This window comes from Danio rerio, chromosome 5 (genome assembly GCF_049306965.1).
Source record: "Danio rerio strain Tuebingen ecotype United States chromosome 5, GRCz12tu, whole genome shotgun sequence".
In the NCBI taxonomy this organism is placed as follows: Eukaryota; Metazoa; Chordata; class Actinopteri; order Cypriniformes; family Danionidae; genus Danio; species Danio rerio.
Genome location: NC_133180.1, coordinates 14,014,271 through 14,032,243, shown reverse-complemented (window position 1 = coordinate 14,032,243; position 17,973 = coordinate 14,014,271). Strand labels below are relative to the sequence as shown.

Genomic DNA, 17,973 nt, shown 5'->3' with positions numbered 1-17,973 from the left:
GATTTGTTTCCTTTGCATATATGGATTGCTTTGGTTGTTACCAAAATCCAAATAATAAAAAAAAATCAACGGCACCTTTAGAAATATGTTTCGTATTCAATACTTACTTACCCCACTGTATGGTTGGCCAGAAGCCACAGTACACATCTAATTTGTAGAATCACTGCAAAGTTTAACCATAGCACGAGGAAAGTTTATCATCTGCATGTGTTTTTAAAGCCTATGACTGCTCACTGCAAAAAAAATGCTTTTCTTACTTGATATTTGGACTAGAAACAAGTCTAAAAATCTTAAATTAAGAAGCATTTTCTAGACAAGCAAAAAATATTGTCTTGTTTTCAGAAGTAATATGGTGTTTTTTCTTAACGAGCAAAATAATCAATGCAGAAAAGCATTTTTCTATTTTAGACTCCTCAGATAACTGTCAGAGCCATCTATTCATACAATCTGGTGAAACTGTAGTCATATCACAACAGTTATCACAGAAAAATTTAATATCGCAGATTTTTCCAATATCATGCAGCCCTAAAATGTAGACAAGATTTAAAACACGAAATGCATGTAGGAAATATTTTATAACATTTAGCAGTAATTAATACCAATTTTCATTTTTTTGGGTGAACTAACCCTTTAATGTGGGCTTTTATTCTTATTTACACACTAATAAGCAAACATAAGATGAACAGTACTTTCTTGACATGAGAGAACAAACTCACTGGTTGCATATCAAGCAAACATCATGACCAAATTTAAATTCTGCTGTTCATCGATTGTTGTTCAATGATTTATATGTGAATAAAACCAACTAGTTTATCATAAAATGAGTTTGTGTTACCTGGTTTGACCTGGATTAAACCACTTCATTCATTTTTGTTTTATACACGTGACCCTGAATCACAAAAACAGTCATAATTTTCATTGTCATTATCAAAATTTGACAATTTAGAAATATTCATCACCCAAAAGCTGATTAAATGAGTTTTCCCAGTGTCTTATGGTTTGTTAGGACAGGACATTATTTGGTTGAGATGCAACTATTAGAACATCTTGAATATAAGGGTCCGTAAAAATTTGAGTATTATTAAATATGCATTTAAAGTTGTTCAAATTCCCTTCTTAGCATTGCACATTACTAATTAAAAATTTAGTTACAGAATTATTATTTTTTTTCGATAATTTTGACTCTATTCGCAAATATATACCCATGCAATCAAAATAGTTTTCTGATCCAGGGTCATTTATGTGTTAATATAACTTCATGAATAATTGGAAACATCAAAGTTTTGTGTTAACTGATACATTAGGAGGGACAAAAATCTCAGATTTTATTTATAAAAATCCTCATTTATATTCCAAAGATGAACAGCGTTGCATCACAAACCTGATTCCATTCCGATGAAAAACCTCAACAGATTCAAGGGCATCTTTTTCCACCTGCGCGTTGAATTCTCTCAGATGGGATGGGAGGAAGTTGCAAAACCTCAGACCGGGCTCTATAGGGACCCGGGTGTAGGTGATCCCAAAATCAGAGAGAACTTGTGCAAAGACCTCTCGCACATCTGAAAAAAATATTTTTTTTTAATTATATTCAGCAAGGACTCATTAAATAAAAGTAAAAATGACAAAGACGATATCTTTAATGTTACAAAAGATTTTAGCTTAAAAAAATATCTTCTTTTGAAACAAATTTAATAGTTTCCAGAACATTATTAAGCCCAATGAACATTGAAAATATAAAACAAAACATTTCAGTATATCAAGTCAGTATATTAGAACGATTTCTGAAAGGTCATGTGACACTAAAGAATACAGTGGTAAGGCTTAATTCAGCTTTGCCTCGCACAAATAAATGTCAATTCAGACCATATTCAACTGCATAACATATACTTTAAATAGTAATAATATTTCACAATATTTACTGTATTTCAGACCAAATACAGCAGGTAAAATAATTAAGCACATCACCAATTTTTTAGAAAAACATATTTCTGAAGGTGCTGTTTTCTTTTGATGTTGGAAACAACCAAAGTAATCCATACATACAAAGAAAAGAATTGTTTAGAAATTGTGTATTAAAATGGAATGACACAGGGAATAAGTATCGAACACATGAAGAAAGGGAGGTGCAAAAATGCATGGAAAGCCCAGACAGCAGCTGAAATATCTCAGTAGTTTTCAGCAATCCTGCCCCTCAGCAGTCTAAATAAATATTAGTTGCTTTAGGGCCGGTACACACCAAGCAGTCTCGTTCCAACTAGACCAAAAAGCAGCACGTGAACATACCGAATAGACGAAAGCAGACTAAGCAAAGAGTGCGCATTCGGTGCCTGCGTGGGAGGATGCGTCTCTGCGCACACAGTAGCTGTTTATACAGCAAGAAACCGTTATCTAGACAAGTGGTACCCAACCTTTTTATCATTGCGCACCACGAGCCATGTGACAAGAACTGACCAATCAGATTTTACCCGGTCCACGGTAAAATTTTCAAGCGTTGATTGTTTGCTAAAAAGGTTGGGGACCACTAGTCTAGATAATGGTTTCTTGTTATAGAAACACCTACTGTGTGTGAAGAAAAAAAAAAGAATAACAATAACACTGAGCAATGCCTGTAGCTGTCATTACAAAAAAAAGCCTTTTATACAAAGTATTACATTCACCTCAGTAGTTCAGTAGTACACTTCGTGTAACCTTATTGTTATTACACATGATTATTTACAAAAAAAGGTTTGGGTTCTAGCTCTTTTATATATATAGGAGCTACAAGCATTGCTCAGGTGCGATTGTTATTCCTTTATTTTTCCAAACTTCAACAGAGGTTAAAAATCTTGACGGTTATGTGGGTCTCGTCTATAAACTCTGATCTTTAGTTCTAATTTTCTATTGGATTCAAGTCAGGTGATTGGCTGGTCATTCTAGCAGCTTTATTTTCTTTTCTGAAACCAGTGGAGAGTTGCTCTTGGCTGCTTTTGTGATAATTGTCTTGCCGAAATGTCCAGTTGGGGGCAGTGGCGTAGCGCAAAATGCGGAGGCCCCCCTGCAGGGATCGCTGATGGGGCCCCCTGATGAAGTCATACGTCAATTTGCATATCACTGACGTCATCACGTTCTACCGTTTCTGTTTAACAGCCTATGGTTAATAAAGGGGTATTTATAATTGCACTACACTTTATATAAGGATGTTTATTTAACTACATATATTGCTGTTTGAATACAGTATATCATTATAGATGTGTAACGTTAGTGAATGTGCAGTAATCTCTCATATGAAATAAACTCAGACAAGTTCAGAAACTGTCACTAAAATATCTGTGATTGTGAAAAAGAAAAGAATAAACGGTCCAAATAAATTGTTAAAATAAAGTGGAAGTAGATCGATTTGACATTACAAGTGAAATACCTTCACACTGCCTGTGCTAAATCATTTGTCGTCGGTACGCAGAGGGGTGATCTGCTCTCGGGCTGCAGGTGGGAGAGGCTGCTGTACGAGGACTGACTGGGCCGCCTGTCAGTGCTGTGAGGCGGGGGAGGGGCCGGCCCATCACACGCAGCTCGTTGAGAAGAGTAGGGACGGTACAGTATGGAAAAATGACAGTCTAAAAAAATCTCCAATAACACACAAAAAAGTCGCTAGGGGGTCTGAAAAGTCGCTAAATTTAGTGACAAAGTCGCTAAGTTGGCAACATTGGCGGCAAGCATTCAGAATGAAGTAGTCCACCGCTTGAGAGGTGTTCAGAGAACACAGACGTGTGAACTTTGGTTCCGACCACAGTTGTCCCCAACAGTTTATTGAAAATCGCGACGACGCGGGGCCCCCTAATCACGCGGGGCCCCCCCGCGGTGCGTGCCCCGCGGGCCCGTCCGCTACGCCACTGGTTGGGGGCTGTTTCATGAGGGTCAAATATAAACGCTGGGATATATATATAAACACCATTACCTGGCAAAACGTGCACATGCTGGTGTCCGTCCATATGGTAAGGCATGTGGCCAATCAGTTCAAAGAAGCGATCCACCTGGGCTCTAAGCTCCGCCTCCACCTTTCACAAAGAAAACACAACACAGCTTAAGCAAACAGTATGAACAAATCAGACAAACAGATTTCAAATAGCAAAGCATTGAGGAGTGTTTCATGAATGACTAACTTGTCCTTGAACTTGTAAATATAAAAGGTTAATTTACAATAAAAACAGTCCAGAAAGACCAGTAATTGAAACTAAGCTTCACTAAACAACATGTATGGTAGCAAAAAAAAAAAAAAAGTCAGAGAAACAGTGAAAAAGAGTAAAAAAATATATATTACGTGAGTTTTTGGTGCAAACATACTGATACTACAACTGATAAGGAAAATGTGTATATTAAACGGCCACATTTTTTGCTGTTTTTGAGTGCCAACTTCAGTTCAATGAGTACATCAGTCATAATGACTCCTTATATGAGTAAGATAATAAAGCTCTTTCATGCAATTGACTTGAGCAACCTTTAACACTGCTATATAACATCAGATGTTCAAGTAAAATAACACACAGGCACACACACACTCAAGTTTGAATGCATTACATGTGTGTATGTACAATATTTTGCCTCAACTATTGCATATGTTTGCTTATTTTGTAGCCATTTGCTTTTGGGGTTGGGTCGAAAGACGATGCCATCATCCATCGCCGATGGCCAGTAGACATCAAGATGCAGAGTCAGCATCGCAATCCTCCACACCGCCCCCCTCGCAGCAGCAACCCGCTCACAAAAAATAATTTAAAATTGGTAGACATCGCCAAACCCTATTTGCTTTAGCAATATCGCAATGTTTCACCACATTTTCCACAGTTAGAGCGAGATCATGTCTATCAGCTCATAGTAACCTGTGTTAGCTACCTCTTCGCAAATACTTGGTTGATCACCATTGGCCACCAAGATCGTAGTCAAAAAAAGACGAATAGTCAGAACAGGCGGCAAAGAATCAATAACAAGAAAACAAGGCAAGGATTACAACACAGAAAGACTAGACAGGGTTAACGCTTCTTAATGCTACAAGTTAACAGGGAATAAGACTCAGCCAAGAGTGTGAGAATGTGAGGTGTATAAATAGTCCAAGTAATAAGTCAATCATGAGCTTCAGCTGTCTGTGAAAGTGTCTGAATGATTGTCAGCTGTGGCAGGAGTGATGAGTGCAAAGACTTCTGTTCTGGGAGTTCATATGAGTGGCACATATGAAGAGTTCTCCAACAATCTCCACAGGCTAGATCACTGGTGATCATGACACAATGGGAAAAATATTACATTGCCCGAAAGTTTTTGTGGTTAAGTCTGTATATCACACCATGTTCCCATGTGACATTTGGTTTTTTAATTGTTTGCTTGTTTCTATTCACCTCTGACATCTTGAGCTGACCACTGTGCAAAACTTCCCTGAAGCCCATCTTGCCATGAAAGAAACCATCCTTGTTGAGGAGTGTTGAACCCTTCAGTTCCTGAGACACTGGAAGACCTTCGGAGAGATTCGCATGGAGTCCAATGGGGATGTGGTACCTGTATGTCACAATCAAAAATGACATTTTGAGATTCTGTATTAGATTTTATTTATCTGGGGTCCACACAACAGAATGAACTGCCAACTATTACGGCATATGTTTTACACAGCGGATACCCTTCCAGCCGCAATACAGTACTGGGAAATACCCATACACTCACATTTACACTCATATACTACAGACAACTAGTTCACCTATAGCACTTGTCTTTGAACTGTGGGGGAAACCGGAGCACCCGTAAGAAACCCATGCCAACACAAGGAGAACATGAAAACTCCACACAGAAACTGGATCAGCCAGAACTTGAACAAGCGACCTTCTTGTTGTAAGGTGACAGTGCTAACCATTGAGCCACCATGTGGCAAAAAATATAAAAAATGTTTAGCTAGTTTTAGCCTGTTTATTTAGTTAATTAAAATAAATGTAATTTAAATGAAACGATTTTTATTAATAGGTAGCCAATTTGGTTCTTCTTTGATCCCTTTCTAACGTGGGTTTGGCAAAGTGTACCAAAAGCAAACATTTTTACCCAGCGTCCTACCAATTTTACCATAATTTTACCACAGTTTCACTTTCATAGTAAAAACACAGTTGCACAACTTGTTTAAAGACTTATTTTTACTCTCTAGCCTTTGAGTGATGCATGCATTTTATGTTATACCTGTATTTCAGCTCATACATATATTATTTTTCTCTTATATTTTTAATACTAATTTATATTTTATTTTTATTACTGTAAAGCATTTTGGATCAACTATGGTTGTGGAAAATTGTGCTCTATAAATAAAGTTTGCTTTGCACCGGCAGCCAGCTCTCTGGACTCTCACATGGTCGCCCACTGAAGCTAAGCAAGGTCAGTACCTGGATGGGAGACCACATGGGAAAGCTAGGTTGCTGCCGGAAGTGGTGTTAATGAGGCCAGCAGGGGGCGCTCAACCTGTGGTCTGTGTGGGTCCTAACACCCCAGTATTGTGAAGGGGACGCTATACTGCTCAGTAAGTGACATCTCATCTCAGATAAGACGTTAAACTGAAGCCCTGACTCTCTGTGGTCATTTAAAATCCCAGGATGTCCTTCGTAAAAGAGTAGGGGTTTAACCCCGTCATCCCAAATTTGCCAACTTGCCTCTGTCCATCATGGCCTCCTAACCATCCCCATATCATCACTCTGTCTCCTCTCTACCAATCAGCTGGTCTGTAGTGTGCAGTCTGGCCCAATATGGCTGCTGTCACATCATCCAAGTGGATGCTACACAATGGTGGTGGATAAGGAGATTCTCCCCAATATGAAAAGCACGTTGAGTGTCTAGAAAAGCGCTATATAAATTATTAGTTATTATTATTATTATTATTATTATTATTACATTATGCTTTCAGTTACACTTATGAAAAAACAAAAACTTATATTATTTAATCAAAAAAGTGCATTACTCTAATATATTCCTAACATAACATTTCATTTGAATATCCACTATTTTTTGCAAGCAATGTTTTCTGGAAGCATGGTAATAGTTAGTGATTTGTGAATTGTAAATTATCCTGATTTGTTGCACAAGAGCCCCTTTCACACAGTGATACCGGTAAATTTCTGGAAAATTTCCGGAACGACTTTACCGTTATATTCAAAAAAGCGCTGTCCACACAGATGAGGACGTTACGGAAATTTTCCGGAAAAGAGCATTCACACATCCATTCCAAAATACCGGTAAATTCTGACATCATTAACCACAAATGAGCTTTAAACGGCTGCGCTTGTATTTGTAAACATTTTACTAAATTACAAACTCTGTGGATGATCAATATTGTGAACAACTTTCGCAGGATCACTTTCGCATGTCGAGATGTTCATAATATGTGCGTGTGCAGGCGCTTTTCACAGGCGCACGCAAAGCTTGAAGGTAAACAAACAACGGCTTATCATAAGCATCTCATCGATGATTATTTACACAGTTGGCATTAAGAAGAACATATAAACGTGATCTGACTAACTTCTAGCAGCTAAATGTGTCTGGAAAAATATTCAAAGGCTTTTATTCTTACAAACCGCGCGGACGTAAATGCGTCTGACTGTTGTGATTGGCTAAAGCAGACGTCTCACGTCAGCACGTTCTAGACATGCACGCGCTTATTATGGCAATCTTCCTTCTGCATTCACACAGCGCAGCATTCCGGCAAATTGCCGGTAATGTTACAACTTCTCTTTTCGGAAAATAGCCCGAACGAATTTACCGGTATTTTCAAAAAGGACCTGTTCACACATACAACCTTTCCGGAAAATTGCCGGCAATTTTCCGGAAAGGTCTGTATGTGTGAAAGGGGCTAAGGTTTCTGCTGGTTTTCTGTGTCATTGTTGTGTTGTAAATTAGTTTTTAATTTGTGGTTTGTGTCAGACGGCTGTGTAATGAATGCAAACAGCACTGTTTAATGCTTATGTAAACAACCCATTTGCTTAATCTAAAAGATAAACAGTCCATACAGTATGCAATTCAAATAAGTAATGTTGCATTCTGTGACGCATCTGCAGAGTACTACAATGTTACAGTTTATCAGTTTGTAAAATCAGTCATGGCACCAGCACAGCCTCCAACATTATTACACAGGCAGCACCACTGATTCACAATCTGGAGCCCTGAAACACGTCCTGCAACTTTGTAGTAAACAAACATTGTCAGCACATGTGCACAAGAACTTACCTCTATACTATCTACAGTATCTACCCTATCAGCTTTTACTGTCGGCCTACTCTTATCTTTGGCAGGAGGTTTAACCTGTTCACTTGTCTGAAGGGAGTTTTGTATAAACATAAGAGACTTGAAATGAAAAGTAGCGACAGTTTTAACAGCAGTACCTTTTAGCCAGGTCTGCCGCGTGTTTCGCTGACACTGCATTCACCAGGAGAGAGACATTGGAAATGCCACCAGCTCTGAAACAATCCACAATCCCTTGATTTCTCCTCTCGCAGTACCCAAAATCATCTCCTGTCACCACCAGCTTCACTTTGGGTTGAGGCATCTTCTCCTCGCCGAGCTGATGAAAGAGAAAAACACAAACTGGTATCACTTCTTATACATAGGGCTGCACAATATATCGCTTCAGCATCGATATCACAATGTGCGAATCTGCAATAGTCACATCACAGGATCTGCAATGTTGCGTAGGGATTGCAATTAAGCAGAAAACACAACAATTTTTAGGCCTCCATGTTACTATGCAGGATTTCAAGCGAATTTAAACCATGTGGGCACTAGAAAGGATCAAATGTATAGCTTTAACAAAGAATAACTGCATTTAATCATTTCTACAATGAAGACTATAGTAGTCAACATTTAAAGTGGATCAAAAATGTCTTTCAAATATGATCCGAGACCAGAACGGATGTTGTTGAATGCTTTAATGAAAGGTTTTAGTGTTATTTTACATTTGATATTTTAATTTCTGTGTCTTAATACTATTAGACTCTGCAGAAAACCAGACAATACTGTATATTTAATTTGTATCTTTGTATTTATTATTTATGCTTGTTACAACATTGAACTCGCGATTGAGATTACTACAATATAATTGGGTAATGAGACTAATATTACTCCTGGAAGATTAAATAAATGAAACCCTAATATCCTGGATCGTTGCTTTTAATGCAATGTACATTTTTATTGTGTGTGGGAGTGTGAGGAGGAAGAAAAAGTTTAGGTGGAGGTGACTCGATATATTTCACAATTTTACTTCCATTCCAATTCTGTATGTCCAGGATTATGTATATTGAATATGTATGAAGACAGTTGTGCTTTGTCTACTAAAGAAAGAAAATTGATTGATTTATGTTTAATACAAGCAAGGCGTTGTATTGCTTTATGATGGAAAAATGTTTATTGCCCTACATTGGACTTTGGTTAAGAAACCTAATAACATGTTTGACTCTTGAAAAGAGAGAGAGAGAGTGAGAGAGAGAGAGTCAAAAAAAATTGAATTCATAGGGGAGCTATTAATTCTGACTTTAACTGTATATGGCAGAAAAACTAAATCTCACAATGTCCATTTTTTCCAATATTATAATATATATATATATATATATTTTTTTTTAATTTATATATATATATATTATGTATGGTATTGTTTATGTTGTGTGTGTGTGTGTGTGTGTGTGTGTGTGTGTGTGTGTGTGTGTGTGTGTGTGTGTGTGTGTGTGTGTGTGTGTGTGTGTGTGTGTGTGTGTGTGTGTGTGTGAATATATATGTGTACAGTTGAAGTCAGAATTATTAGCCCTTCTTAGAATTTTTTTCTTTTTTAAATATTTCCCTAATGATGTCTGATTATATTTTTTCTTCTGGAGAAAGTCTTATTTGTTTTATTTCGGCTAGAATAAAGGCAGTTTTTATTATTTAAGGGTCAAAAGTATTAGCCCCTTTAAGCTATATATTTTTTTCTGATAGTCTACAGAACAAACCATTGTTATACAATAACTTGCCTAACTACTTTAACCTTCCTAGTTAACCTAATTAACCTAGTTAAGCCTTTAAATGTCTCTTTAAACTGTATAGAAGTGTCTTGAAAATATCTAGTAAAATATTATGTGCTGTCATCATGGCAAAGATAAAATAAATCAGTTATTACAGAGGAGTTATTAAAACTAATATGGTTAGAAATGTGTTGAAAAAAAATCTCTCCATTAAACAGAAATTGGGGAAAAAATAAACAGGGGGGCAAATAATTCAGGGGAGTTAATAATTCTGACTTCAACTGTACATAGACATACATGAATCTTTAGATGGCATGACAATATCATTTTAAATATTTTATAAACATAATAAGTATTACTAATTGTTTTGCAAGAACTAAAACGTCACTAATTTATTTTCATCTTTCTTGACAACTATGTCAGTAAATCTATTAATTTTCTACCTGAAAATGAATAGTTGTTATAATCTTACCTATTATTTTTGTGCTGAACTCAACCATAATAAAACGTTAGAGTAATTAAATATTGTTTTACTTTTTAAAATACTGGCTAACTATACACAAATACATTAAGTTTACTCACCTGTCTTGTGTTATACTTTAGAGATTCAACAAATGGTGGTAGACTCAATAACAAATAAAATATCTCTAAATCTAATTACCGACCTTAAATAAGACAATTGTCACCGCAGTCAAGTGAGCCGCCACATGAGAACAACCGGTCAAGCTAGCCACCTCCAGTATTTTAATGCACTTCTGTTTGAGGAATTACGGTACAGAAGCTAGAGCAGTCAAAAACCTCACAAAGACATATATTTCAGCGGTTATTGGCCAAATGTGTCTAGTAAAAAGAAAACATGCATTATTTAAATCATAAATGTACCTTTTAAAATAAATATGAAAATATAAAACATTGAAATACATTTATTGCAGAGTTTTTTGAAGTTTTGCAAAAGTCTGCCAGAATAATTTAACACTGATTGAACTCATGCTTTTTTCACTGATATTAATAATTTCTTTAGACTTGACATGACATTTATGCCAACTTACAAGGCAAAAACAAAATGAAGTCTGCAAAAAACACCTGTTTTTTACTGCTATTGCTGAGAATTCTGCCATAGTTGACATGAAATATTCAATTAATTCTATTTCAGGATGACCTTGAATCAATTTCCATGCCAAAGGTGATTGGCATTTACAGCTGAATATGGCAGAAAAATAAAGGCAAAGTCTGCAAGAATACATCACTGATCATTTTCTGCTTTTTATACATGCACTAATAAAATTTCTTCAGAGTTGACAAGACATTTCAATAAATTCTAATTCAGGATGACCTTGATTCTTTCCATGGGAAATTTTATTGGCATTTACAGCTGAATATGGCAGAAAAATAAAGTGTGGAGAAGTACATTACATCACTGATTTTTTTTCTTGCTTTTGAGTTGACATGAAATATTCAATGAACTCTGAATCAGGATGGCCTTGACTCTTTACACACCAACTTTCATATAGAATTACTGCTGAATTTGGCAGAAAAATGGAGACAAAGCAAAAAAATTACATCACATCATCTTCTGCTTTATTTACCTGCACTATTGAAATTCTGTTAGAGTTGACAAAAAATGTCTAATCAATTCTAATTCAGAATGCCCCTGACTCTCCCCATGCCAACATTCTTAATGATTTACAGCTGAATTTGGCAGAAAAATAAAGATAAAGTATGGCGAAGTACATTACATCACTGATCCTTTCTTGCTTTTTCTACTGCTATAATTAAAAATTCTTTAAAGTTGACATGAAATAGTCAATAAATTCTCATTTAGGAGGACACTGACTGTTTACATACCAACTTTCACAAAGAAATACTGCTGAATTTGGCAGAAAAATAAGGACAAAGTCTGCCAAAAAATTACATCACTGATCCTTTCTTGCTTTTTCTACTGCTATAACTAAAATTCTTTCAGAGTTGACATGAAATAATCAATAAATTCTCATTTAGGAAGACACTGACTCTTTACATACCAACTTTCACATAGAAATACTGCTGAATTTGGCAGAAAAATAAGGACAAAGTCTGTAAAAAAATATTACATCACTGATCATTTCCTGATTTTTCTAGTGCTGTAATTAAAGTTCCTTCAGAGTTGACATGAAATAATTAATAAATTCTCATTTAGGAGGACACTGACTCTTTACATACCAACTTTCATATAGAATTACTGCTGAATTTGGCAGAAAAATGGAGACAAAGCAAAAAAATTACATCACATCATCTTCTGCTTTATTTACCTGCACTATTGAAATTCTGTTAGAGTTGACAAAAAATGTCTAATCAATTCTAATTCAGAATGCCCCTGACTCTCCCCATGCCAACATTCTTAATGATTTACAGCTGAATTTGGCAGAAAAATAAAGATAAAGTATGGCGAAGTACATTACATCACTGATCATTTCTTGCTTTTTCTACTGCTATAATTAAAAATTCTTTAAAGTTGACATGAAATAGTCAATAAATTCTCATTTAGGAGGACATTGACTCTATACATACCAACTTTCATATAGAAATACTGCTGAATTTGGCAGAAAAATGGAGACAAAGTCTGCCAAAAAAATTACATCACTGATCCTTTCTTGCTTTTTCTACTGCTATAACTAAAATTCCTTCAGAGTTGACATGAAATAATCAATAAATTCTTATTTAGGAGAACACTGACTCTTTACATACCAACTTTCACATAGAAATACTGCTGAATTTGGCAGAAAAATAAAGATCAAGTATGGAGAAGTACATTACATCACTGATCATTTCTTGCTTTTTCAAGTCATATAATTAAAAATTCTTCAAAGTTGACATGAAATATTCAATAAATTCTCATTTAGGAGGACACTGACTCTTTACATACCAACTTTCACATAGAAATACTGCTGAATTTGGCAGAAAAGATGAGACAAAGTCTGCAAAAAAATTACATCACTGATCATTTCTTGCATTTTCTACTGCTATAATTAAAAATTCTTCAGAGTTGACATGAAATAATTAATAAATTCTCATTTAGGAAGACACTGACTCATTACATACCAACTTTCACATAGAAATACTGCTGAATTTGGCAGAAAAATAAGGACAAAGTCTGTAAAAAATATTACATCACTGATCATTTCCTGATTTTTCTACTGCTATAATTAAAATTCCTTCAGAGTTGACATGAAATAATTAATAAATTCTCATTTAGGAGGACACTGACTCTTTACATACCAACTTTCACATAGAAATACTGCTGAACTTGGCAGAAAAATAAAGATAAAATATGCAAAAGTACATTATATCACTGATCATTTCTTGCTTTTCTACTGCTATTACAGTCGACAGAAAATAATAAATAAATTCTCATTTAGTATGAAACTGACTCTTTACATATTAACTCTAGGCTATACAACTGAATTTGGCAGAAAATTAAACATAAAAATCTGCAATAATGCATTACTGACCGTTTCCTGCTTGTCTACTGCTATTTATTGAAATTCTCTCAGTTGGCAAGAATTGTTCAACAATTTATTCTTCAAAATGACCTTGACTGCCAACATGCATCACTGATTATAACAGAATTTTTTCTTATGGCTTTTTATGCTTTGGCGTTAACATGGTGTTTTTGATAAATACTCTTAAAAAAAAAGATTCTGTCTATTTTAAGTTTCAGACGGTTTTATGGTAAACATTTTATATAAAGTATCTTAAAATACATTACAACACACCTAATTTCATATTCTTTATTCATTCATTTTCTTTTTAGCTTAGTCACTTTATTAATACGAGGTCGCCACAGTGGAATGTACCGCCAACTTATCCAGCACGTTTTACACAGTGGATGAACTTCCAGCTGCAACCCATCACTGGGAAACACCCATACACATCCAATCACACATACACTATGGCCAATTTAGCTTACTCAATTCCCCTATAGCACGTCTTTGGACTTGTGGGAGAAACTGCAGCATCCTGAAGAAACCCACAAGGACAAGGGGAGAACACGCAAACTCCACACAGAAATGCCAATTGACCCAGCCGAGGTTTCAACCAGCAACCTTCTTGCTGTAAAGTAATCATGCAACCCACTGCGCCACCTTACGCCCTAGTCTACAATTATTTTTTTTATTCAATTTCATTTTTTGCAATATGAGTTGCATGAGGACAATTGAGGACAAACTAATAGCTTATTTGCTTACAATTGTTCATCTTTTTCTTAGCCTACTTAATTAACATTGAAAGATTTGTCCTTTCTGTGGCGACCCGATTAGTCAGGGACTACGTAAAATGAATGAATGAATGAATGATGTTTACTTTCTTTTTATAATATTATTAATAATCATCCATATTTTTCTATATTGTTAACAAAATAAAAACCACTTACAATAACATTTACTTTTATATAGCCTGGATACAAATGATTTATTTATTGTCTAAAAAATTACATTTGGTTTCAGAAATTAAATTTAACAAAAGTGATTACTTGTATTTTTTAAAAATTACTTTTAACATTATACTCAAAACACTTTGGAAATTGTGCATATAGGCCTAAAATAGCAACGTAGGCTATAGCCTACTGTTTAAATTAAAAACATTCTGAAGACAAATTTTCACAAGCTTCAGAAAACTTTTTCAACTTGTAAATCATAGTAAATGATTTTGGCCTAATGACTGAACCTGTGTTTTAAGTTGGTTAACATTGGTTTTGGATAAATCTTTTTTTCCTTCTGCACAATGTTCTCTTGCACACTTTATTTTTCTAAAAAAATCAGCTGTAAATGCTGTAAATTTAAATCTAAATAAAAAAATGCCATGGAAAGAGTCAATGTCATCCTCAATTAGAATTTATTAATTATTTCATGTCAACTCTGAAGGAATTTTAATTATAGCAGTAGAAAAAGCAAGAAAGGATCAGTGATGTATTTTTTTTTTTTTTTGCAGACTTTGTCTCAACTTTTCTGCCAAATTCAGCAGTATTTCTATGTGAAAGTTGGTATGTAAAGAGTCAGTGTCCTCCTAAATGAGAATTTATTAATTATTTCATGTCAACTCTGAAGGAATTTTAATTACAGCACTAGAAAAATCAGGAAATGATCAGTGATGTAATATTTTTACAGACTTTGTCTCATCTTTTCTGCCAAATTCAGCAGTATTTCTATGTGAAAGTTGGTATGTAATGAGTCAGTGTCCTCCTAAATGAGAATTTATTGAATATTTCATGTCAACTTTGAAGAATTTTTAATTATATGACTTGAAAAAGCAAGAAATGATCAGTGATGTAATGTACTACTCTATACTTTGTCCTTATTTTTCTGCCAAATTCAGCAGTATTTCTATGTGAAAGTTGGTATGTAAAGAGTCAGTGTCCTCCTAAATGAGAATTTATTGATTATTTCATGTCAACTCTGAAGGAATTTTAGTTATAGCAGTAGAAAAAGCAAGAAATGATCAGTGATGTAATTTTTTTGGCAGACTTTGTCTCCATTTTTCTGCCAAATTCAGCAGTATTTCTTTGTGAAAGTTGGTATGTAAAGAGTCAGTGTCCTCCTAAATGAGAATTTATTGACTATTTCATGTCAACTTTAAAGAATTTTTAATTATATGACTTGAAAAAGCAGGAAATGATCAGTGATGTAATGTACTACTCTATACTTTGTCCTTATTTTTCTGCCAAATTCAGCAGTATTTCTTTGTGAAAGTTGGTATGTAAAGAGTCAGTGTCCTCCTAAATGAGAATTTATTAATTATTTCATGTCAACTCTGAAGGAACTTTAATTACAGCACTAGAAAAATCAGGAAATGATCAGTGATGTAATATTTTTTTACAGACTTTGTCCTTATTTTTCTGCCAAATTCAGCAGTATTTCTATGTGAAAGTTGGTATGTAAAGAGTCAGTGTCTTCCTAAATGAGAATTTATTGATTATTTCATGTCAACTCTGAAAGAATTTTAGTTATAGCAGTAGAAAAAGCAAGAAAAGATCAGTGATGTAATTTTTTGGCAGACTTTGTCCTTATTTTTCTGCCAAATTCAGCAGTATTTCTATGTGAAAGTTGGCATGTAATGAGTCAGTGTTCTCCTAAATGAGAATTTATTGAATATTTTATGTCAACTTTGAAGAATTTTTAATTATATGACTTGAAAAAGCAAGAAATGATCAGTGATGTAATGTACTACTCTATACTTTGTCCTTATTTTTCTGCCAAATTCAGCAGTATTTCTATGTGAAAGTTGGTATGTAAAGAGTCAGTGTCTTCCTAAATGAGAATTTATTGACTATTTCATGTCAACTTTAAAGAATTTTTAATTATAGCAGTAGAAAAAGCAAGAAATGATCAGTGATGTAATGTACTTCGCCATACTTTATCTTTATTTTTCTGCCAAATTCAGCTGTAAATCATTAAGAATGTTGGCATGGGGAGAGTCAGGGGCATTCTGAATTAGAATTGATTAGACATTTTTTGTCTACTCTAACAGAATTTCAATAGTGCAGGTAAATAAAGCAGAAGATGATGTGATGTAATTTTTTTGCTTTGTCTCCATTTTTCTGCCAAATTCAGCAGTAATTCTATATGAAAGTTGGTGTGTAAAGAGTCAAGGCCATCCTGATTCAGAGTTCATTGAATATTTCATGTCAACTCAAAAGCAAGAAAAAAAATCAGTGATGTAATGTACTTCTCCACACTTTATTTTTCTGCCATATTCAGCTGTAAATGCCAATAAAATTTCCCATGGAAAGAATCAAGGTCATCCTGAATTAGAATTTATTGAAATGTCTTGTCAACTCTGAAGAAATTTTATTAGTGCATGTATAAAAAGCAGAAAATGATCAGTGATGTATTCTTGCAGACTTTGCCTTTATTTTTCTGCCATATTCAGCTGTAAATGCCAATCACCTTTGGCATGGAAATTGATTCAAGGTCATCCTGAAATAGAATTAATTGAATATTTCATGTCAACTATGGCAGAATTCTCAGCAATAGCAGTAAAAAACAGGTGTTTTTTGCAGACTTCATTTTGTTTTTGCCTTGTAAGTTGGCATAAATGTCATGTCAAGTCTAAAGAAATTATTAATATCAGTGAAAAAAGCATGAGTTCAATCAGTGTTAAATTATTCTGGCAGACTTTTGCAAAACTTCAAAAAACTCTGCAATAAATGTATTTCAATGTTTTATATTTTCATATTTATTTTAAAAGGTACATTTATGATTTAAATAATGCATGTTTTCTTTTTACTAGACACATTTGGCCAATAACCGCTGAAATATATGTCTTTGTGAGGTTTCTGACTGCTCTAGCTTCTGTACCGTAATTCCTCAAACAGAAGTGCATTAAAATACTGGAGGTGGCTAGCTTGACCGGTTGTTCTCATGTGGCGGCTTACTTGACTGCGGTCAATTGTCCAATACGACCTCAGGCAGTCTGGGAGAGTCTGTTAATGAAAGTCATTTCCAACAGGAAACGCATCAATATTATGAATCGTTACTATGAAACCCACGTCATTCAAACGATAATGATATCTGTTCAAATATAAAACGAAGCGATGATGCGTTGTCTCCGCCGCAGAAAGCTGATTAACGTTACCGGGGAAAACACCGGCTGGTGGAAAAAAATACAGACTAACCTTTTAATTCACTTCAGCGGTGTTAGCACGGACAGCTGCCACTGAATTTACGATGTACACTGACAATTAAAGACCTAACGTAACTTATACACGTATACTGATTAATGGATAGCGTTTAATGTAACCTTATGAATAACCAGGATTCTTAGAAACAAACCAGTGTCCTATCATTTATCATACGGGTTTGTTCTATACGCCTAGCTAGCAGTAGTGATGTAGAGGTAGCTTACCCATTTTATAACGCGGTTTTGGCCATTATAAGTGCCTCTTTAGTGCCATTAGTCCAGCGCTGAGGAGCGAATGACCGACTGAAGACATCAAAATGTAATTTCCTTTTCCGGAGTT

General features: G+C 34.9%; 1 protein-coding gene across 9 annotated transcripts in view; it reads right to left on the bottom strand.

Moving 5' to 3' along the window:
• ydjc (YdjC chitooligosaccharide deacetylase homolog) overlaps positions 1 to 17,973 on the bottom strand; it is a 26,642-nt gene extending 8,669 nt beyond the window's left edge. For 6 of the 9 annotated variants that reach the window (XR_012406059.1, XR_012406062.1, XR_012406060.1 and 3 more), the window contains exons 1-5: positions 17,859 to 17,973; positions 8,373 to 8,551; positions 5,367 to 5,523; positions 3,935 to 4,034; positions 1,382 to 1,559 (exon numbers count right to left, since the gene is read on the bottom strand). Coding sequence is in view for 5 of the 9 variants with exons in the window: in XM_005165050.6 (XP_005165107.2) it covers positions 1,382 to 1,559; positions 3,935 to 4,034; positions 5,367 to 5,523; positions 8,373 to 8,536 (599 nt within the window). In the remaining 4 variants the exon portion in view is untranslated. 9 annotated transcript variants of the gene reach the window in all.